This window comes from Mustela nivalis, assembly GCF_964662115.1.
Source record: "Mustela nivalis genome assembly, chromosome: 5".
Classification (NCBI taxonomy): domain Eukaryota; kingdom Metazoa; phylum Chordata; class Mammalia; order Carnivora; family Mustelidae; genus Mustela; species Mustela nivalis.
Genome location: NC_139024.1, coordinates 2,730,384 through 2,752,249, shown reverse-complemented (window position 1 = coordinate 2,752,249; position 21,866 = coordinate 2,730,384). Strand labels below are relative to the sequence as shown.

Here is a 21,866-nt window from a genome sequence, read left to right as displayed (position 1 = left end):
AGGAGGTCCAGGGCCAGGCTGTGGAGGCGCTCCTGGGGGGATGCTGTCCCCTACACCCTGAACGACACCCTTATCACGGCCTTCGCCACGACACGATGATCGTCTGCAAGTGTGACTCGGGAGCACGAGGACAGAGACAGGATCTTACTCGTGTTTCTACAGAAAAACCGCACGGTGCCGGGACAAAATCAATGTGCCCCCACCTGACACACGATAAATTTCACCCAGAAAATACAATTTTTCCAAGTGTGGGTTTATTTCAAAATTATAAAGATTTATATATTATTTTTTATTACATATAATAAGCAGTTTTTAGTTTAAAGTAAAAACTTTCACATTTAAAAATTTAAAAAAAGAAAAATGTAGGCATTTTTAAAGAGCCAAAAAAGCTTGGAGCATAGGTTTATCCTTAAATATTCACATCTTAAATGCTACTTAGAAAGGATTAAAAAACTCACGAAAAATCATTTACAGTTGGCAATGATTAAAAAGGCCTTATTTGGGGGAAGAACACGTTAATGACACATAATGACTTTCACGTTACATTTAACAGTTGAATCAAACCAGTACACAGAATGGTCTTCACCCGTCGAAGCAGCTGTTTGGGGAAGTGAACAGAACAGCGACTCTCCAATGCTTTCTTCAAAGAGACTGATTTTCAGCTTATGAGAGAAGAACAGCATTTAATTACCGCATCCCTGGTGGGAAAAAAAAGAGAGAAAACAATGTAACAATCGGCCTTAAATAAGACCATGTTGGAGAAAACAGTCCTGCCAAGAGACAAACGCAGGGTCACCTCTTTACACTCGGAGCCGTTAAACATTCCCCAATGAAAACTCTGCGGGGCATCGCCTGAACTCAGGAACCGAATCTTGAAAATAATGTTTCAGGGTCCATCGACTTTAGTTACTCTTTCCTGGCACATACGCTAACCTCAGTATAAAGAAACAAGTGCAAACACCAAAAATAACCTAACAAAAGAATTTTTAAAGAGAAATAATGAAGTGGATTTAAAAAAGCAGAACGTCTGTAGCGACACCTGCAGAATTCTAAAGCAATATTCACGCTGACTCCTTTGCCTTTCACACTTTCTCGCCAAAATGGCTTGTTTCAACTATGACTCGTTTCCATTCGCTGGAAGTCACTCTCTGTATACGGGTTGTTAGAAGCAGGCACCGACGAACCAGGAATTCTGAGCACATTCTGTGTGCGGCCCCCAAAGGCAGGGGTGGCGCGTGGCTTCGAGCGGCCGCGGCTTCGAGCTCAGGCTCACCGGGCGGGACATCGCTTCTAGGCGACCCTTCCCCGAGCGGAGAGGCGGCACCGCAGCTCCCAGCTGGGGTGGCCCGCAGTCCCTCGCTCCACAGCCTGCCCGCCTGGAGTGGACCGTGTCTGCTTGTCCTCCTTGAAAGCCCGCCTCCAGCAGAATCGGCCACCGGAGATGGGGTAAAAATAGAATTTCTACAGTCTCCTTCTTTGTTCACATGAGGCATACAATTTTGCTGTTTCCTATGTAAGCTGTTTCCAGATTTTAGAAAGAAATGAAGCTGTTCCTCAACAGAGTTTTCTTCTGGACTGGTCAGGTGGGAGTTTGTTTTTCTTCCACAACTGAATGAGGACGTTTCCCGGGAGGAATGTAACAAGACGGCGATTCCTCTTGACGCAGCAAGTGTGTTTCTGCCGGCTTAAACGCCTCCGTATCCCATGTCGTCTGCTCACTTTATCTTTAAGGCAGAATTTGTCTTGCTGGTGTCTCTACGTCCCGCGTCCTGAGTGCGTGTGTCATGGAACCATCAGCAATTTCCTACCTGCAAAGGCCCAGGTGGCAAAAACAGCCCCCAGCCGCCTGCTAAACGCGTTCCCAGTGGCCTCACCGTATGGCAGACTTCTACTCATCTTACTTAAAAAATAATTTCTTTGGGGGAAAAAAGTCAAAGTTCACAAAAAAAAAAAAAAACAGCCTTCACATCACATTTTAATTTGCATCTGCTAAATCCGTGTATTTGTGCAGAGACTATTAGAGGACCAGAAGCAGCAGCCTCACCTTGCATATGGGATGTAGGACAGGCTGTACCTGCAAGAAAAGTTCACAGATGTTGAGACCGTCTGCACACCGTTCCTCTGAGAGCCAAGGGACCCTACTGCCACACCACAGAAAATACAGCTACTGATACTGTGCGGCAATCCTCCCAGTAGGACCCCAGACCCCCAGACAGGCAGGAACAGCATTGGCCAGGCAGGAACAGCATCAACCAGGCACGGATTAAAGATGCAAATGACTGTGCCCCACGCCCCACCTCCTGCACTAACCCTTCAGGCCCCTGCTGCCTACTGAAGTCTGAGCTGGGGATACTAGAAATGACCCTGGTTTTGTTTTAGTAAAAACCATAAGATACCTGGGGATAAACTGCATTCTCCCTCAGGGAGTAAGGTCATTAAGTACCACTGAGAAAAACCAACATATTACAGAAAAAGCCACGGAATCTGGCGGAAACCAGCCACGGTTCACGGAAACAGCAAGCCCACAGGTGCAGAAGCGCATGCGGCCCCCGACAGGGCCCCAGGCATCGGTGGAGGGAGACCCGGGGCCAGAGCGGAGACTGCTCGCAGGGGGACGGAAGACAGCCACTCGGGGGGAACGCGCGCACTCTTGGTGAGAGCAGACAATGAGCTCTAGTGAGAAGGGGACGGACTCCAGAAACGCCGGAGTCAGGAAGGACATGGAGGCGTGTGGGGCACGGCTCATCCGATTCGATTCCCCCTGCACCGGGCCCCTGAAGCAGTGGGACTGGGTGCTTGCCTGAGCGGCACGTGAGCAGGGCGCAGGGGTGCCACAGAGGGCACGTGGGAGGCAGCCGGGGACATTTGCGCAGCAGGATCTACAGCTCCTGCAGCGGGCTTCCCGAGCCACCTAAACGTGGATTTTTTTTTTTTTATCCAATAAATACTTGGGGAACTTTTTTTGTGGGGGATTTGCAACCATTTGGAAAACCTCGCAGATGAACCACGTGGCCTAGGAAGCCCTGAATGAGTTACGAAGCAGGCCTGGCTGAGAATGCAGCGCGTAAGACAGAGAACACGGGCTGCTCGGCCTGGAGTCACCAGCAGCCTCTCCGTGGGGGGCTCTGGGCAGTCAAAGCTTACACACAGGTGTTCGACGAGGTGGGGGACCAGCCCCTCAGCCCCGAGGTGAACGGCTGACCGTCCTCACTGATGAGTCCGATGGGACCGCGCCAGGTGTGACAGGTCCCCAGTTAGCAGAAGGAAATCGACTCTGTAAGTACTCAGCCGTATGGCCCAAAGGGAACAGTCACCAGCGTCGTCCAGGGCTGCTCCCAGGACAGCCTCCCTTCTAAGGACTCACATGGCATCGGCATCGCCTACACCCCTCACCGTTTCTCTCCCACGTACCCAGCAGGCAGCAAGCACATCACGGTGTAAGCGAGCCGGCCCGGCAGCCCCACCAAGGTGACCCCCACCCCTCCATAGCCCCAGCTCCGGCCACCGCTGGGCGACCGGCGAGTCCCCAGGGACACAGCACAGATCTCACCCATCTGACCTCGAGGGAGGCCTGGCCTCCAGGGCGCAGCCTTCACCCGGGACAGCCTCCCGACGTCCCCAGGCTCAAAGCCTTGAACAAGCAGCTCATCACCGCTTAGGGAACATTAACGCTCGCACCAGGGAGACTTACCAGGTCATGGACAAGAACTGCAATATGCAGAATAATAAGGCCAGGCCCTTTCTGTGCCACTAGCAACAGCAAAAACAGAGAAAGACAAGTTAAGAGTTTTTAAAAATATTTTTCGCAAGTTCAATTTCTCCCCTTCAAAATGCAGACAATGGCTTCGTTTACTTTAAGTTTTGGTACAACAGTTTTTTGGCATTTTTTTAAGATATTTTTATTTGGGTGCGTGGGTGGCTCCGTTGTTAAGCGTCGGTCTTTGGCTCAGGTCATGATCCTGGGGTCGTGGGATCGAGTCCTGCACGGGTCTCCCTGCTCAGCGGGGAGCCTGCTGCTCCTTCTCCTTCTGACCCTCCCCTTGCTCGAGCTCTCACTTTCTCTCATTCTCTCAACTAAATAAATCTTTATTTTAATTAGATTTAATTTAAATTTAATTAAGTTCAAATTAAAATTAAAATTTAATTAAATTTTAAGATTAAAATTTAATTAAATTTTAAAATCTCTGTTTTAAATTACCTCGGAGTCCCCGAGGTAACTGGGGGGGGGGGGGGCGCATTAGGGCCCCGTGTCCAGGTCGGCCGCACCTCCCCAGCAACAGTCAGGGCCACTGTCCTCGGCGGGGCTTCCGCGCGTCACTCCTGCTCTCGCTCCTGGAGCTCGTTCCGGAAGCAAAGCTGCGCTACTGCAATCTCCCAGAATAACGTAAAATGAACAGTTTCTGCGTTAAAGTGGCCGGTCTCTGGGATTCCTTGTCCATTTGTATTTCTGTGTGTTCACCTCTTTATCGTCCACTGCCTACCAAACAATAGGCGGTTAGACCACCCCTGAGCCAGGCATCAGCGCCCCACATGGGCGTACGAGTACAGGTTAAGAGCGTTCTTTGGCGAAATCGTTGAGAAATGAGGTAGAAGCACTGTCACATAATGCAAGCTTAGTCCTCACATCCCCCAAATTAAAAAGAAAATCAGAACACTTTTGATGGAACAGTCCTAAGGCATATGCTACACTACTCTTCTCTGAGGCGCGCGGTTTCTTGATAGCTCAGAACCACTGCAAATCCCTTCGGGAAGCAGACGGGGCGGGAGGTTCCTACAAGGACGACTCCGAGCGCAAGAAGCGAGCGGGACTGGATGCCGCCGTTTCCTGCTAACAAGGAGCTATCGCCCTGCCTCAGGAGGCACAAGGCTAATTTAACTTCTTGTGCCCCCCCCCTTTTCAAAGTGATGTTCATCTTTTTAAAAATTAATTAAGTCATCTCCACTCCCAACGTGGGGCTCCAACTCATGACCCCGAGATCAAGCGGACGCTCTTCCAACGGAGCGAGCCAAGGGCCCCCTTTCGCCTCCTCCAGCTCATTTGTTTTGGTTTCTCATTAGCTTCAACATCTTGTGACTCAAAACGCACTCCGGCACCCCAGCATCCTCTGCCTCGGGGTGCGGCGCGGCGCAGCCAGCGGGCACAGCAGACGCAGAAAACGCCTCCGGCAGGAGCCTCTCGGGGCCCGGGAGCGGGGAGAGCAGCTGGACCTTCTGCCCTAAAAGCGAGTCTGAACCCCCCTGTCCGCTCTGGACAGCAGGGTCACTGCCTAGTCTAGCCACGAAGCTGACGTTCCCGCACACAATCTTAGGGACCCCCCACCTCTGGGGGTTTTAGACACCAGACCCTGAGCCCCTGGGACGACGGCGTGACGACACAGCCCCGGCGGGGGGAACTTACCCAAAGAGCAGCGCACAGGGTGAATATGAAACAGAGCTAGAGGAAAGGAGAGAAAAACAGCAAGTGAGAGCCCTTCCAAGAGCTGACCTGCACTCGCTGGCGCGCGTCACGAGGCGAGGACCGAACCCAGGACACGGCCGCTCCGGCTGGACGGACTCAGGGCTGAGTCCGGGACTTCCCGTCTGCGCTGCAGCGATCCTGGGCAAACCACCAGCACCGAGTAAGTAGCCACTGATCAAACCAGCAGACGGGACGTTTGAGGACGGAGACCAGCTGCTGGTTTTTCACTTCTTTTAAGTCTTATGTAACTAACATCCCGTGTTCCACCAGCTTCGGGTGTACGGGACAGGGGTTCGACACTGGCACGCACGACTCGGTGCTCATCACGACAGCCCGGCTCTTCATCCCTGGATGACGGCTGTTCTGGCGAGGGCTGACGTCACTGTTTAGTGACAGAGTACTGCGACAGGCACTTAGCACAACTGGGAACACCTGGAAAATTCTACTTTATTTAACTTGACATAAGGCATCTACTGTAACGATTTTCACACCAAAGATGACACCATCACTCCATGTCCCCGTGTCCCTCCAGGAGGCAGAGGAGTGACAGCAACGGTGACAAGCAGGAGGCTGACAGGCACAGGCCTGCGTGACATTGCAGCCCTGACCCTCTGGGTGTTCAATCAGTCGTCTGCTCTCCCCTTCACTTCTCTGCTCTTGAGAATGAGGACGGCGTCCGCCGAGCTGCTCTAGAGCACGATGGCGGGGAGCGGATCAGAGCCTGTCGTGGGCCCGCGTGAGGGGGGCACTGAGAAGACGGGCAGGTGCCAGTCGCCGCGTCACTGTCCGACTTGGCACGAGTTACGTCAGCAGCAAACCTGAGCACGCAGGACACTCGGCTGGAAACGTCATGACTCAGGTCAGCACCCAAGTTACGTCCTGTTAACACTTAATGGTCTCTCCTGGGAAACAGTCTGTGTTTCTGAATGTCTGACAGCCTTCCCCACCTTCTGCTTATCTGCGTCCCGAACGTCACTAAGACGGCTTCCAGGACGGCTTCCAGGAGATCCGGACAAAGCCCATCTCCACAAACCCCGAGTAAAATACAAACGTCTCCCCGTCCAACAGCACTGGCTTCGGTAACCCACACAAAGCTGAAGACTAGTATGCTGCTATGCATGTGAATACAGGAAATGAAAAATAACTGGAAAAATTAGAAAAACGGTAATAAAATACAATGAAGCGGAAGAAGGACATGAATGAAGAGTCCAGCTAAAAAGGATTTTCCTTTCCTCTGCTGCCGAGGTGGGCGAGCCTCCCACGCGTTACGGCGGAAACCGTTCCCTGACCACACATCTGCCAGCAGTAGCTGTTTCAAAGCCTCCTGGCGTTACAAGGACACACGAGCTGATGCTGACCCTAAGTTCAAGAACGTGCTGAAGAGAAATCTTCGAGAGACACAGACAAGCCCATCAGGAGCCGGGCGCTCACTGGAGAGAGGGAGGGACACTTGCATTCCTTGGCCCACGATACCCAAAACATCAGCCAAGAACCCAGAATGCGTGACATGCAAACCTAACCACAAGCCCATGCCTGCCCCGGTTCAAACACAGATCCCGAATTTAAGAGCGAGGACCTGACGGCCACGCACGAGACCCCGCAGGTGATGAACGGCATCCTGAAAGGCACGGCTCAGGCCGCGCTGCTACAACAGTCACACGGGGAAGGGACAGAAGCCACACGACGGCTACCTGGATGAAGCCTAGCGTCCCTGAGAGAAGAGACGAACCGCCTCCGGGGAGCCCTGTGTCCCAGCCACCCCCTCCGAAGAGCACACAGGGGCCTCTGTCATGAGGCGCTCTCCAGGGCTGGGAAAGGACCACCTCCACGTTCAACACTCAGAGCTCCGACAGTAGGTACATGCGGCAGAAAGGAGCACTGCGCAAGTCAGTCGATGTAAGTAACGCTGGACCCTTGACTCCTGAACACACAGCCTGAGGGCAGGGTCATTACGCGCAGTAAGAGAAATTTCAGAGTACGCATGTAAGGAAGCAATCATCTGCCAGATGGTAACGCAAAAACCCCTTCTCTAAGTTGAATTTTCATCATCTACTTACAAGCATAATAATTGTTGCGAGCAATCTCGTTGTCTCAAACATCTTCTTCAGCTGCTTCACGGGTCCCATCAGAAAGCAGGTACTTAAAAAAGAGAACAAAGTACGTACCATTTGAAACAAACAGGAGAACCAAGGCATGAATCTACTACTTCGGCTACATAAACATAAACCCTTTAAACAAAAGACATCTTACGTTGGTTTACTAATAACAATCTCTCACTAAATCAGTTGTATTTTTCCTTAACATTAAAAGAAAACTTTCTTTAAAACCTTAATACTTTATCTTTTTTTAACGAAGCTCTAGGCCCAACAGGGCTTGAACTCGTGGCCCCCAGATCAAGAGTCACATGGTCTACCGACGCAGCCAGGCAGAGGCCCCGGAGAGGAGCCTGACTCGGCGTCCTAGGACCCACCACGGTCTCTCACAAGGTCTCCCGAGGGTGACTTCAGAGCTCCCGCTGAACGCAATGCCGAGGCCGTCCCGTGCCCACAGGTTGTCCACTCCCGATCTGAGCCCATTCAGGCACTGGCCCTCCTCACCCCTGCACGCTACTGACCGGAAAAACACTACACGACCCCCAAATAACGGTCAGGGGGAAGCCCCCAACAGCAACACGACCTAAAACCGCTGAGCTGGGCTCTGCTCCGCTGGGAGCCTGAAGGAGCAGCTCTGCAGGGTCGAGCCCAGAAGACCCCGAGCTCGGCCTCGGCTCACGCAGGTTCGCCTGACTACCTCCGATCCAGAAAACTGCTGAGACAGAGGCCACCTCCGAAAACTCAGTGTACACAAACCCAGAACAACTTCTCCAGCAGACGTCAACACTCCCAAACTGGGCACCGAGATCCTCAGAAGGGGGTTCCCACGCCCCAATCCCACACGATCCGGGCGGGCTGGCGCCCCTCGCCTCTGATCTCCCTGCTCAGCACCACACCCGGAGGACCTCCAGTCCGGCCCCCGCCCTCCGCGACGGCGCTTCCCACGCAGGGACCAGAGTGCAGCCCCAGGAGCCGGGGTCGGGAGGACGGTCTGGTAGAGAGCCTGGCGGTCACCTTACTGGGCACATCACGGGGTGGTGACTCACCCTCTCTGGCCATAAAGCGGGGGTGATAACAGCGCCCACTTCAGACACTGGAGTAGCAGACGGAAGCACTTACTAGTGCCCCGAAGGCTGGCTATTCCCCCGTTCCCACGCCACGACGCCTCTGGCACACGGCACCGAACGAACATCGGTCTCGCGGCTCCAGAAGCCATGCCACTCGGGCGGTGTCTCCTGGAAAGGAACTGGCGCCAGTACAGCAGACCCGGAGGAGCCCGACTTCTGTACGCACCTGGCCAGCGCAGCGAGATTTCCAAAAGTATAAAACACCGCAAACAGCTTTATGCCACCAGGAAGCCACAGCAATCCGGTCCCCTGAAAGTTTTACCATTTTGAAAGTTTTACCATTGTAATAGCATAAAATATAACCACGCTACAGTAAAAATAGTAAGATTATACAATAAACTACAGTTTAAGTAAAAATGGACTAGCTGGGTCTCTACTTACATCATTTTAAAGACAGTTAATTGTCATTGTTATTTGCCAAGCGGACTCTTCTGACTGTTTTGCACGTGAGTACCCACAACTTACCCACAGCGGAACCTTCCCTACACGTGGGCGTGCATCTCACCCTACGTAAAGTAATATTCTTTATACACCGCGAGTTCAAGTTAACACATTTCAATTGCTGGCTCTGCAGCTTTCTACACACACTGATCTTTCTTAAAAAAAATTATTTTCATAACCTGTAACCCTCCACCCCCAGCAAATGCTAATTTCGGCATCTCTGTATTGCCCTCTAGCCCTTTCTGTCCAGTGACCACGGCCCCCTGGACACAGTCTGGCAGCAGCCCGGAGTGCAAGCTGCTCGCTGGAGGACATGGGATTAGCCGGGCCGAGAACAGAAGTCATCGGGCGACAGGAGGCTGTAACTCACCAGGATAGAGAAGAAAATGCCGCATACGAAGCAGATGGCGAACCACTTCAGCCTGGTGTTGAAGCTGAGGGACGAGGCGTCCAGGACCTAAGGAAGGAAGGGGAATCAGTACGCGCCCTCCTGGCACCGTCCACTTCGTGACGTCATGCAGCGGGAGGGCAACACCCGAGCCTGTCCGCCGAATCTGTTTGCTTGTGCCTGCTGCACGTCACGTGAGAAGGCTACGACCCCCCCACCCCCAGGCTGTGAAGGGAGATGTGAGCACGACGTGGGGTGAAGGACGGTCTCGGGGCACCGCTGTTCCCTCTGCCGGTGGGATAACAGGTGTGCCCGTGGCGCTGTGCTCCTGGTTTCAACAGCCCTTACCTGCAGGACAGCAGACACACCCCAACATGGATGAAATGACAGATGTAGGATACATACCATAAAATACTCAATGACTAAAAAAATCAGGAGAAGATGAAACAAGATCACAAGATCAGCAAAATGTGGGGCACTGCTGAGGCTGCGTCCCGGGCACACGGGGCTCACCACGCCACTGTCCCTACCTGAGGCCGTGCAGGAGAGGCCCCCAAGTACAGAGCCTGAGACAGGGGTTCTGATGCTTGAACTGCTCTGGGCACAAACCCCGAGGGGAGTGAGAGGAGCTGAAGGGGAAGGGGAGGGATCATGTGGTTTCAGCTGGTGTTCAGCTCGGGCCTGGGCTGCCAATGCCGCCTGATGCAGGGGGCCGGCCTTCCGGAACCCACCTCCTGCCAGCTGGCCACGGGCTGTCGGCAGAGTGGGGGCGCCTGCAGGAGGGCACGGCTGTGGGCCTGAGGCGGATGCATACACCTGCCTCATGCGGGGGACCTGGGCAGCCACTGGTCGTGTCTGCCACCAGACACATAACTTCCATGTATTATAACAAGTTCACCTAAAACCACCTCAGGAAAGCCCTAGGTACATCCTCAACCATTATTAAAAAATATATATATTTTTAAATGATCATTTATGCTAGAGCAACAGCATTGCTATATGCAAACTGTAACCAAATTACGTGGGCAGAGTGGAAATCACCGGGCACGCCTTCTACAGTAATCCAGACACAGCTGTGGACACACTCAGGTTTCTAATTACACTCAGAACTTATTTCCCAATGAAGCTGAAAAAGTATCAGCTATGGTCATTTCAGAAAACTAGAAATACATATTAAGAAGTTCGTATTTAAAAAAAAGAAGTTTATATCAAAACTTCATTTCTAACTTATATTACCACAGATACTTAAAAATAAGATCATGTGCTTAGAACGTATTTCAAGAATAATGAAGCAAAAACAAAATTTCTTTGCAAAGGCTCAAAAATACCTTTTGCTACATTCCTTACCTCAACCAATTAACCTGGGAATCCTTGCGCAGCATGAAAAGTAGATAAAAATAATTAAAGATTGTAAGTACAACAAATACCACTTAATGCATTTTAAGTGTTTTTAAAATCTGCTTTGATTCACGTTCTCTTTTCCTGCAATGTCAGCTATTTAGAGCAAAACTACTGTTCCGTGTTAAACAAAGAACAGACTTGCCTATGAAAATCTCCAAATGTCACGCATTCTGACCAGGAGGAGGGCCCCTGTCGCGTCTCCACTCCACGGAGCAGCACGGACCCCGCGGACCGCTCACGGTGCAGGAGCCCGCGGCCGGCGCGCCCACGCCAGCCCCCAGGGAAGCCGGACTGGGAACCGGGCAGCGAGAGAGCAGTGACGTGGGAACCAGTTGACAAGTTCAGGTCACCCCACCGTTCCCAAGCTCACTGCCGGTTTTCGAGAGCCAGTTGGTGCTTCTCTCGGACTGCTCACGTACGGACTTGTAGGTGTCCCCCTTATTACCATCTTCCAAGTGATGATCGCCAAAAGGCAACAAGTTATTTCCATTTGTAAAAACGCAATATTCAACCCACAAGCAAATGACTCGCCTTGTGGTTTGCCTGCTGTCCAGGACACAGAAACAAACCAGATTCCCTACCTCGCGCCGGGAAGAGCGCGCCGCGCCAGAACGGAGCCCGAGGAGCCCGGACGGCCTGCCCCCTGCAGCAGAAGCATTTGGGTGCGCCTTTCTGGCCCAAGCACCGTCAGGAACGAGCCCAGCAAAACTGTGCTGACTTCGTAAAGGTCATCTTGGAGAAGAAATACGCATGGACGCAGGCACCAAGGACTCATTTGTTATCAAGGCAGAGGCAGCGGGTGCCTGGCTAGCTCCGTCCATTAAACGTCTGACTTCTGCTTTGGGCTCAGGTCCTGATCTCAGGGTCGCAGGATCGAGCCCCACGCCGGGCTCTGCGCTAGCGGGGAGTCTGCCGAGACTTTCTTCCCCTGCCTCGGCCCCTCCCCCTGCTCACTTACTCACTCTCAAAATAAATAAAAATCTTCAAAAGTAACTAGAGGCTGCCTGGGTAGCTCAGCTGGTTTAACATCTGCCTTCGGCTCAGGTCATGACCCCACAGGGTCCTGGGATCAAGTCTCGCATTGGATTCCCTGCTTAGCGGGGAGCCTGCTGCTTCTCCCTCTGCCTGCCACTCCCCCTGCTTATGCTCTCTCAAATAAGTAATAAAATCTTGAAAATAAATAAGTAAAAACAAGTAGAAAAACTAAACAAAGGAAGAGGAAGCAAAAAGCAAGCCTCCGGTCAGCAGGAGACCCTGCCCTTCTCCGGCGCCCTCTCCCTGCTGCCGTGAGCGGCACTCCCGGGGAGCCAGAACACCACTGATGAAAAAAATATTAGTTAGAAAACATCTCCGCAGCAGCAGCAGCAGCAGCATTACGAACGAGAGAATGACCCCGCGGCCCGGCGGACACTCGCGTCTCTCCTAGAGCCGGAGAAGCCAGGAGAGCCCCCGATCACACGGCGGCAGCTGTCTCGGCCGAGCCTTGCTCCGCAGCCGCCAGCACTTGGATAGCGGGAACGTGGTGGGCCTTCAGCTACCGAACACCACGACCGCAGTCCTCACTCAACGGGACGACGGCGTCGAGAGAGGTAATGACCAGCGACCAGGAGCTCCGGGAGCAGGTGCGCAGAGACGCTCTCCCGCGGGACGGTCGCCCCACCACATCGGTGCCCGGCTGACTCGGTGTCCTCTGTGACCCGCAGGCCCTCCTCCCTCCCGTCCCCTACTGCTCTCCTGTCAGGTGCTCTCACTTGCGACCTCCGAAGACAGGTCCTACCCCAGGTCCTGGCAGAGTCTTGGATGACTCCAACACCCACACGGACAGCCCGGCCTTCTGCTCCTCGTCCCTCATCTCCACGGGCTCTGCCGTCCACCACACGCAGTGACGCGGGCCACTCACACTCCCCGAAATCACCCCACGCCCAAACTTCGAGCTGCTGCTCTTGGGCCTTGATGTCCCCCTGGTGGCACGCGGATCCAACGGCTCGTGCCTGGACTGCCCTGCGGCCTCGGGGTCCCCGCACCCAGGCCACCGGTCCTCCTCCTCTCCTTTCGGCTGACACACAAGCTCATCAACGCAGACATGTAGACCCCCTCTGCTGCATCCACCTGACCCAACGCCACGACGCGAGCCCGCGTCCTCTTCCTCTGGCCGGTCCGGCGGCAGCACGGGGGATCATAACCAGCTCATCGCCACCTCCCCGCAGGCCCTGACGACGCTTGCCTGGCGACCCGCCACGGGGGACCAACCGGCACCGGCAGGCACCCGCCTTCTTCCTCCACAGCCCATGAGCTATTTCAAACCTCCGGGCGTAGCCCTGACAGTCTCTGTGCACGCAGCGTCCCTCCTCCGCCCCGAAAACACAGACCCGTGATGTGGCCGTGCCCACGGCTCACTTCCAGCAAACCCTGAGCCCCGCACAAGCCCCTCTGCCCTTCCTTCCCGCGCATGTCCGCAGAGGGGCTGAGCTCAGTGCGCCCTAGAGCCCAGCCCCCCGACCTTCTCAGGGAACACGCAGTATCCCCTACTCTGCCGTCTCCAGAGTGACCCCCATTCTCTCCCTGAGACCGCCCCCACCAACCTGTCCGCGCCATCACGCCTCTTCCAGCTTAAAGAAAAAGCTCACTTGATTTCAGCCTCGGGCCTCTGCTCACTCATCCTCAGCAAACACTGCGGTGCTCCTGGGGCCTGTCCTCGGGGCTGAGTCGTCCGGCCCTCTGCGCGCCCTCCTCCCTGACTCAGGCTCCATCAACTTGCCCGACCCTTGGGTGGGGGGCTCCCCCGACAGGAAGCGCACCGCCAACTGGGGCCCAGAGCCCGGGGGCAAACGGCACAGAGGGAAGCCAGCCCCCCTCGCGTCCAGCCTCTTGCTCCTCCGGCCACGGAAAGCAGTCCGAGGCACAATCGGCCCTGCCATTTTGGCCGACTGCTTGTTTTCTCTTAAAATTTTACTGACTTCCTTATTGAGAGAAAGCGAGAGAGCACGAGTGGGCACACAAGCAGGGGGAAGGGCAGAGGGAAAAATCACAGGCAGACGTCCTGCGGAGCAGGGAGCCCAACACGGGGCTCGAACCCAACATCCCAGGACCCTAACATGAGCCTAAGTCAGACGCTTAACAGACTGAGCCACCTGGGCGCCCCAACCCGTCGCTTTAATCGGCTGCTCTGACCCTGACTGCCGGCAGCTGAGTGGGACGCTGGTGACACAGCTGCGAGCGTGGTAAGGTGACTGTCCTCACACCGGTGAATCCCCAATTCTAGCACCTCGGGGGCCATGTGTGCACAGGGAGGACTTCAGCAGTCCGAGCGTGGAGGGCAGGGCGGGAGGGGCCCCCGAAGCTGGATCTGGAGGCTTGCTAAAGGCCTCTGCGGAGGTGCCTCGGAGAGACAGCCGACAGAAGTGGGGCCATCAGAGGGACAGCGCCCTCTCCTCCCGTGACACCAATCTCCCCTCAGGTTCCTCGGTTCCTCTCACACTCCAGAAACTGCCTGGTCACCCTTGTCGGATCCCGGCGAGAAAGAGCGCACCCAGGTTAAAGCCCAGTAGGCAAACCTTGGGAGCCAGGTTAGGGCAGCCCAGAAAAGAGAAACGGCTAAGGCGGAGGCAGCTGAGCAGAGCGTGGTTGTCCCGGGGGGACAGGGGTTGAGGCGGGGAGGCATGCAGAGGGCTGCGGTGCCTCGAGCAGAGTCTGGACCTTACACCAAGGGCTCCGGGAAGCCACGTGACGGATCTAGATCCTTCCACACCCGGCTCCTTCTCTCCCTCCTTCCATCTTCCCAGACACCTCACAAGGAGAGACCCTCCAACTCGCTGTTCTGCCTCTTCCCTGACCGCCAAGTCCCCAGAGCGGGATGGAGCAGTCCCAGATCTCAGATGCATCTGGCCACCACCGTCTCCCACCTCCCCTGCTGCCCTGAGCCAACCCGTCCAGGCCTCGAAACCCTACCTCGTGTATGTCCTGCCACACTCGTAGGATGTCATCTGAAGGCCACCAGCAAGCTCCCTACATCCTCACTCTCTGCCCTGACAGGTCCCCACCTCCCCTCTCTGCACTCCGGTCGCCCCTGCACTCTCGGAGCCGGGCCGATCTTCTTAGGCGCACGCGTCCTGACCGCTGGGGACAGGAAGTGGCCCCTCACCGCTGTTTCCCATCCGTTCCTCGGCCCCAGAAATAGCTGCCTCCAGGACCCTGCCATCACACCAGGCCCCCTGCGACTCCCCTCGCTGCGGTCAGCACCATCCCCTAGGTCAGCGCCTTCGCCGCCCCCTCCCAGATCACGCGTCTTGCTCTTCCAAGGCTTTGCGTCCGGCTCACTCGCATCCCTCCACTCCGGTCTACCTGTAGGTCGTTTCGCCACTGGAGGAAGAAGCCGTCTAAACGACAGGACTCCTGGCTCCTCACCCTCTGTCCTCGGGCGATCTCCGCACCGTCCACCAGCCACCAAGCCCCTTATCTACAGCAAGACATGCGCCACCATCTCAACACCCTCCACGATCTCGGTTTCAAGCATCCCCCTTTGCGACCACCACCTCCTACCCTCCTGCATGCCTAGTTACCCACCCCACCGATGTCACCACGCACTCACTCTCCCTCCGCACCCCCGCACCCCTGCTGCCCTCCTATAATCACTCCTGCGTATATCCTCAACTTCTTTGCCCTCTGCCCCCTCATGCAGTCACTGGGTGGCATCCAAACCCTGGTTAAATCCAACTCTGCCAGCCCTGCCTGCACTCCTGCCGAGCAGGACCCCCACCCCAAGGTCAGGACCATTACCCACACTGGGGCTCTGTGCTGCCAACAGTCCCGCGGCTGCCCCAGTCCATCCACTCCCCTGCCTATTCTCTCAAACTACCTTCGCACGTTCTTCCTGAACTTCAACGCTCACCCCCCACCCAAACTTCCACCTGGCAACTTCACGTCCCATTTCAGGGAGGACAGAATCCTCTCGTGCTCCAAGGACAGGATCTGCAGCCGCGTGCTCTCTCCCCGCTCCTCCCACGGGTCCACAGGCCCCCGCCATCCACCTGCCCAAGCATGGCCAGCCCTTCTCGGGTGCAGCCGACCCCCTCTGCGGGGATCTTCCCAACCGCCCCTGGACGGCCCTCCAGCCAAGATCCCCCCTCCTGCCTGCACCACCAGCCTCCCGTTTTCTGGGCTACTCTCAACAGCCTTCTCCCCTCCGGACTGTGGGCTCAACAAAAGGGACACTCTCCCCTTCACGTACCCCAGGCTTCGAGCTGCTCCGTGCAACAGAACTTCCTGCAATGAAACGTCCCACTCGTGTCCCGTCCTATGCAGCAACCATGAACACACGTGCCTGCCGGACACCTGAGATGCGGCTGGTGTGACCAAGAAAGGAATTTCGAATCTTACTTTCGATGAGTTTAAAGGGTAAGCGGCCGCACGCGCTCCGACGCTGCCCTGGAGAGCGCGACCCAGCGAGTCGGGAGCTGCGGGGCCGTCTCCGCCCGCACGGGCGCCTCTCCCATCCTATTAGCGGACCCTGCGGGACCACGACCACCCGCGCGACCGCTCCCCCCGGCCCCGAAAGCAGTTCCTGTCGTGCAGCTGGGCCCTCCCCGGCGGCCCGAGAAGCGCTGGGTGTAAACAGGACCCCGGAGCGGCCGCGGGGAGGGGCGCGTCCGGGCCTCCGCAAGCCCGTTGCTCAGCGCTCCGCTCCGGGGCCGCCAGGAGAGCGCCGTCGGCGGCACACGCGGGCAGGCTCCGGCCCCGCGGCCGTCGGCTTCCCCCGCGGGAGCGAGGACGCTCGGCCGCGCCTCGGGGGAAGGGCACTGGGGCGAAGCGGCTGCTCGGCGCGGAACCCTCTGCCGGGGCTGCGAGCCCGAGCAGCCTCCGCTTCGCCCGGGACCCCCGCCCCCGCCCCGTCTCCGACAGGCCCTGCGGCGCCGCCGTCCCCCCGCGCGCCGCGACCCGGAGCCCGGACGCCGGCCTCCCGCGGCAGAGCCCGGCGCCGCGCAGAGCCCCCGGGAGAGCCCCGGGGCCCCGAGGGCCGGAGGCCGACGCGGGGTGCGGCGGGGGCTTCTGCGGACCCCACGGAGACCCGGAGCGCCCCAGCGTCCCCCGGGGGGCGCGCACACGGGCGCGCGCCCCGCCCGGCCCCGCCGCGGCCGCTACCTGCGCCGTCAGGCCCTGCTCCTCGTCGTCCTGGCCGCTCAGGACCCGCCGCAGCTTCTCCATGGCGCTGCTCCCCGCGCACTGGCGGCCCAGCTCGCTGGACCCCGCGCCCTCCCGGAACCCGGAACCCGGCGCCCCACGTGACCGGACATCCGGGACGCCGCTTCCGGCGCCTCCCAGCAGCGCGCGCCTGCGCGTCGGGACCCCGCCGGCCGGGCCGGAGTCTGCGCGGTCAGGCTCTGCGCGGCGGGCCGCGGGCGTCGGGCTCTCGCTGCTGCGGGCGTCCTCTCCCCCGGGTCGGGACGCTCCGCTGATGCCGTAGGACGAACGCAGGTCCTCGGGCGTGGGCTCCACGCTCAGTGCCGCAGACTCGAGGCCAGTGCTCCAGACCCGAGCCCCACAGTGCGGCCCCGGCACCCAGTACGGCAGACCCGGCACGCGGTACTGCAGGACCAGCACCCGGTGCTGCAGGACCAGCACCCGGTACTGTAGCTCCAGCACCCACTACGGCAGACCCAGCACCCGGTACGGCAGACCCAGCACGCGGTACTGCAGGACCAGCACCCGGTACTGCAGCCCCAGCACCCGGTACTGCAGCTCCAGCACCCGGTACTGCAGACCCGCCACGCGGTACTGCAGGACCAGCACCCAGTGCTGAAGCCCCAGCACCCGGTGCTGCAGGACCAGCACCCAGGACTGCAGCTCCAGCACCCGGTACTGCAGCCCCAGCACCCAGTACGGCAGACCCGGCACGCGGTACTGCAGGACCAGCACCCAGTGCTGAAGCCCCAGCACCCGGTGCTGCAGGACCAGCACCCGGGACTGCAGGCCCGGCACCCAGTACGGCAGACCCGGCACGCGGTACTGCAGGCCCAGCTCCTGGTACTGCAGGCCCAGCTCCTGGTACTGCAGCCCCAGCACCCGGTACTGCAGCTCCAGCACCCGGGACTGCAGACCCAAGGTCCAGTACTTCAGGCCAACATCCAGTGTTGCAGGCCGGGGGGCCCAGGGCAGGCCTGGCGCCAGAATCCCGGGGGCCAGCTCGGGAACACTGGCAGGCCGGGTTCCGGTTCTAGACTGCGCGTCTTGCTGTGAGCCACGTTCTCAAACCATCTTCACTTGCAAGGGGGCAGGGAGGGAAGGGCAGGCTTTGGGGCCGATGGCTCTGTGTTCTGATTTCAGCCCTGCCACTCGCCGTGTGGCCCTGAGAACCAGCTCTTCCCAGTCTCATTCCCTCAAGACGTGTGACACCCACTTCAGTAGTTACATGAGGACAGATGTGCCACACATGATCTCGGGTGACATAGCAGGAAGCCGCCCCATTCCTGCTCACTTGTGAGTGTCTTCATTTACTCAGCTTCTCTTCCGCCTGGGAATTCGGAAGAGTGAAGCCCTGCTTCTGAGAGGAATACTAATCCAACGGATCTTTCCACTTTTGCATAAACACCACAAACGTTCCAACAGCGGTTTACTGTTCTCTGCTTATTCTGGGGTAACAACACCAGCCCGTGGGGAAGTAGCCTGGTTTTGTTTCTGTTTTTCCTTACTATCCACCATGGATATTTCAAAGAAAGATTAAAAATTAGGGCAACCTGTAGAATACGAGTTTCAGAGTATCTGGGAGCTCTCTGTGAACACCCTGCTCTAAGGTCATCAAGTGATAGGTTTTGCTTTTGAGGTTGGTAAGATCATAATGAAAATGTCTCTTATTTTAGTTTTGTCACATCATCCAGATTCCTAAAATCTTACAATTAAAAGGTGATCCCTGAGGACCTTTATTAACCATCATACTGCCTTTGGTAGAGATTTTATCTGATCTCAGATAAATACAGATGTTATTAAAAACCCTAAAAAAGCAGATCATACACTTGCACAGATAAAGCATTCCAATTCTCAGCATCTTTGGAGCAGAAAATACTTACATTTGGCCTCTTATACTAAAGTGTGAGATCTTATATTTTTGTCCTTATTTTTTTTAAGATTTTATTTATTTTATTTGACAGACAGAGATCACAAGTAGGCAGAGGCAGGCAGAGAGAGAGGAAAGGAAGCAGGCTCCCCGCCGAGCAGAGGGCTCAATCCCATGACCCTGGGATCACGACCTCAGCAGAAAGCAGAGGCTTTAACGCACTGAGCCACCCAGTTGTCCCTGTCCTTAATTTTAAAAGATGACAAAATAGATGATAAACATCTGTTATAAGATAAATCTCTATGCTTGTAATTAATAAAAGAGTAAGTACATCTATACCTTCTGTAAAGACTGTAACTTTAGCTTTCCATATGCAAAACGACAAAACAAACGGCTATCTCTAGTAACGGACAGAAGGCTTTCCAAGGATATAGGAGATTGAACCATGTAAAACTGGTGAACCAACTGTAAAACCTTGGAAAGCTAGTTAAAATACTTTTAACCTAAAAAAGAACAATTTCCTATGTTTCAACCTGTACTTGGGTATAAGAAATTTTACTTGGAAAATAATAATGTTTAAGAATGTTCTTTGGGCTTTTTCACTTCTTGTAACCCAAGCCAGGCTTAGTTTCTTGAAAAGTACCGCACAAAGAGTACTAACATTGCGAGCCCCCAAATGCAAACAGTAAAATGGTGGAATCCAGGCCCAGAAGCCAGACTGCCTGGGTTAGAGTCCTGGCTTGCCTGCTTAATTAACTCTGGGATGTTGAGCAAGCAGCCTACAGTTTCACCTTCTCATGTGTGAAAATTGAGGTGATAACAATTCCTACCTTTCAGATTGTTATAAGGATTGAATAAAATATTGCTACAATGGATCTGTCATAGATTCTGTATTTGCAAGTTTGCCTACTTGTCAAAGTTCATTTGTAACCAAGACAACACTTGCGAGTGTTTTCACAGTCACCGAAGGCAGGTGCAGAACAGCATAAAAGTTGCATCATTGGGGCACATGGTCCCAGCTAAGAGGGGGTGAGATCATGCTCCCCCTTCTTGTTTCAGCTCAGACCATAAACAGGTGCCATTTTTTTGTGGTCTATTTAATGCCACGTTTTTCACATTTTTGTGCTTTTTGTTGATTTCTATTTTTTAAGACTTCTTTTAAGATTTTTCTTATTTATCTGAGGAGAGAGCATGAGCATGAGTTGGGGCAGGGGCAGGGGGAGAGAATCTCAAGCAGGCTCCGCACGGAGCGCAGAGCCGAACCAGGGGCTCAATCTCGAGACCCTGAGATCATGACCTGAGCCAAAACCAAGAGTCAGGTGTTCAACCCACTGAGCCACCCCGGGGCCCCTTTGGTTTATGATTTCACTGTTTTAAGTGGTCCTCCAGGCCTAGTGCTAAGTGCTGTCTAGAGTTCCAGGAGGAGGCCATGGCCCGGCCGCTTCCCCTGGGACTGTGGTCTCCACACCTGAAATCAGCGCCCCCTCCTCCACCTCCATCCCCGCCTCCCTCTCTTCACCTAACACCAGGAAAGCAAGAGTAAAGGAGACAAAAACCGGGCCAGAGAGGAGGTCAGGTCAGAGGTCTCCCCACTGGGGGTATGGGCCGTGGAAGCTGGAGCTGGTCTTTTCTACAGGCCCAGCCCACCCTCCAGGTGGGACCCTCCATCCCGTGCTAGGAACTCCCGGTACACAAACCCCCACCGCTTATTCCCACTTTTGGTGAATGAGGCTTGTTTCCAGATGGCTTCTTGGGAGAGGAGCACCATACAGGGATGTAGGCCCCTTCCCCCACGGCAGCATTTCCAGCATTTTGAAAGAAGAGACTGTAGAGCCTTCACAATGTCCTCTTCCCATCTCTAAGCTCTCATATCGCACTTGGTAGGAAGCATCAAATGTGTCCCCCACTCTTCAGGGTTCAGGTAGTAAATGACACTTGAACTTGAGCAGTTAGAAGTACCTTGGAAAGAGTGCAGGATCCCCAAGTTTAGGTAGATGGCATAATGTTTACTCCTTGGTTTTTTAACTTTCTCTTGAGCTTGTCTCAACCACTTCTCTGGACATGGTAGCAAATCTTGATACAAGTAGCAACATCGTATCTTCCTTAAGGACTGAGGGCTGCCTCCCTCCCCTGCTTTGTGAAGGAACAAATCAGTTACCAGTGAGCAGGTCCCAGGCCAGAGGTCCCTGAGCGCTTCACAGCAGCAGGGGTCCGGGTCAGAGCGGAGCCAGGTGGGCCTGAGCTGAGGGAGCAGCACTGCTGGTCAAGCTGTGGGTGAGAAAATGGACATTCTGGTAGTTGCTTAGAAGTTACACAACTGAGCGGAGACGAGACGAGACAGGCCTCAGGAAAAACAGCCGAAGTTCTAATCATGCTTCCTGTTTTTCCAAAAAGACCTTAGTTCTCCCTCTTGCATTTCCTGGCTCTGCTCCTGACATCCCCTCGGAAACAGAGTGAGCTGCGTGGACCACCGCTGCCGGGAAGGCGACAGGAGGGAAGTGGCTGATTATGTGCTGCTGCTGAGTGAGCAGGGATCCTGAGTTGTTGATCCAGAGGCATGACGGCCCGAAGGGAACGCAGACACAGAAGCCAGGAAGTCCCAGGAGACACAAGGCACACAGGTGGTCGCCCTCACCTCTGTCTGGCACAACTGGTCAGGCCCCACGCACAGCCACTCTCTGTGCACTGGCTGGGGAGCCCTTTAATTTTTTTTATTTATTTCTTAATTTTTTGACATGGAGGTCCTTTTTAATCTGTCCCACTCATTCCTCTGCTTAAAAACCTTCAACTCCCCCCATGTTTTTAGAATAAAGGGCACAGTGATCATCGTAAAGAATGAAGTAAGTTAGTGTAATATACAGAACAGGTCAGTCCTCTTACCAGCCTCGTGCATGACCGCCTTCTCTGCACA

The 21,866-nt window shown here is 55.3% G+C and overlaps 1 protein-coding gene across 4 annotated transcripts; it reads right to left on the bottom strand.

Annotated features, from left to right (window-relative positions):
• Positions 1-237: 237 nt before the first annotated feature.
• On the bottom strand, positions 238-17,203 carry SFT2D1 (SFT2 domain containing 1). 4 transcript variants are annotated; one of them, XR_014311720.1, is made up of 8 exons: positions 17,047-17,202; positions 9,490-9,576; positions 8,845-8,927; positions 7,516-7,597; positions 5,399-5,434; positions 3,692-4,477; positions 2,045-2,074; positions 238-698 (listed from the first exon to the last, which is right to left on the bottom strand). XR_014311720.1 is itself a non-coding variant. In XM_082730517.1 (8 exons), the coding sequence occupies exons 1-8, from the start codon at positions 17,107-17,109 to the stop codon at positions 659-661; spliced, it is 480 nt and encodes a 159-aa protein (XP_082586643.1). In that variant the 5' UTR covers positions 17,110-17,203; the 3' UTR covers positions 238-658. The 4 variants fall into 4 exon arrangements, 2 of the variants coding, with proteins under 2 accessions (XP_082586643.1, XP_082586644.1); XM_082730517.1 differs by having other exon boundaries at positions 3,692-3,750; positions 17,047-17,203; XR_014311721.1 differs by lacking the exons at positions 238-698; positions 2,045-2,074 and adding an exon at positions 16,136-16,250 and having other exon boundaries at positions 4,173-4,477.
• Positions 17,204-21,866: the final 4,663 nt, after the last annotated feature.

Excerpts from the sequence above, each read along its gene's own strand:
- SFT2D1 (XM_082730517.1), bottom strand. The coding sequence starts at position 17,109 with ATGGAGAAGCTGCGGCGGGTCCTGAGCGGCCAGGACGACGAGGAGCAG. Across the intron at positions 8,928-9,489 it reads GCATTTTCTTCTCTATCCTG|GGGACCGGATTGCTGTGGCT; the intron begins GTGAGTTACAGC and ends TAAAACTTTCAG. Across the intron at positions 699-2,044 it reads TCCTACATCCCATATGCAAG|GGATGCGGTAATTAAATGCT; the intron begins GTGAGGCTGCTG and ends TTTTCCCACCAG.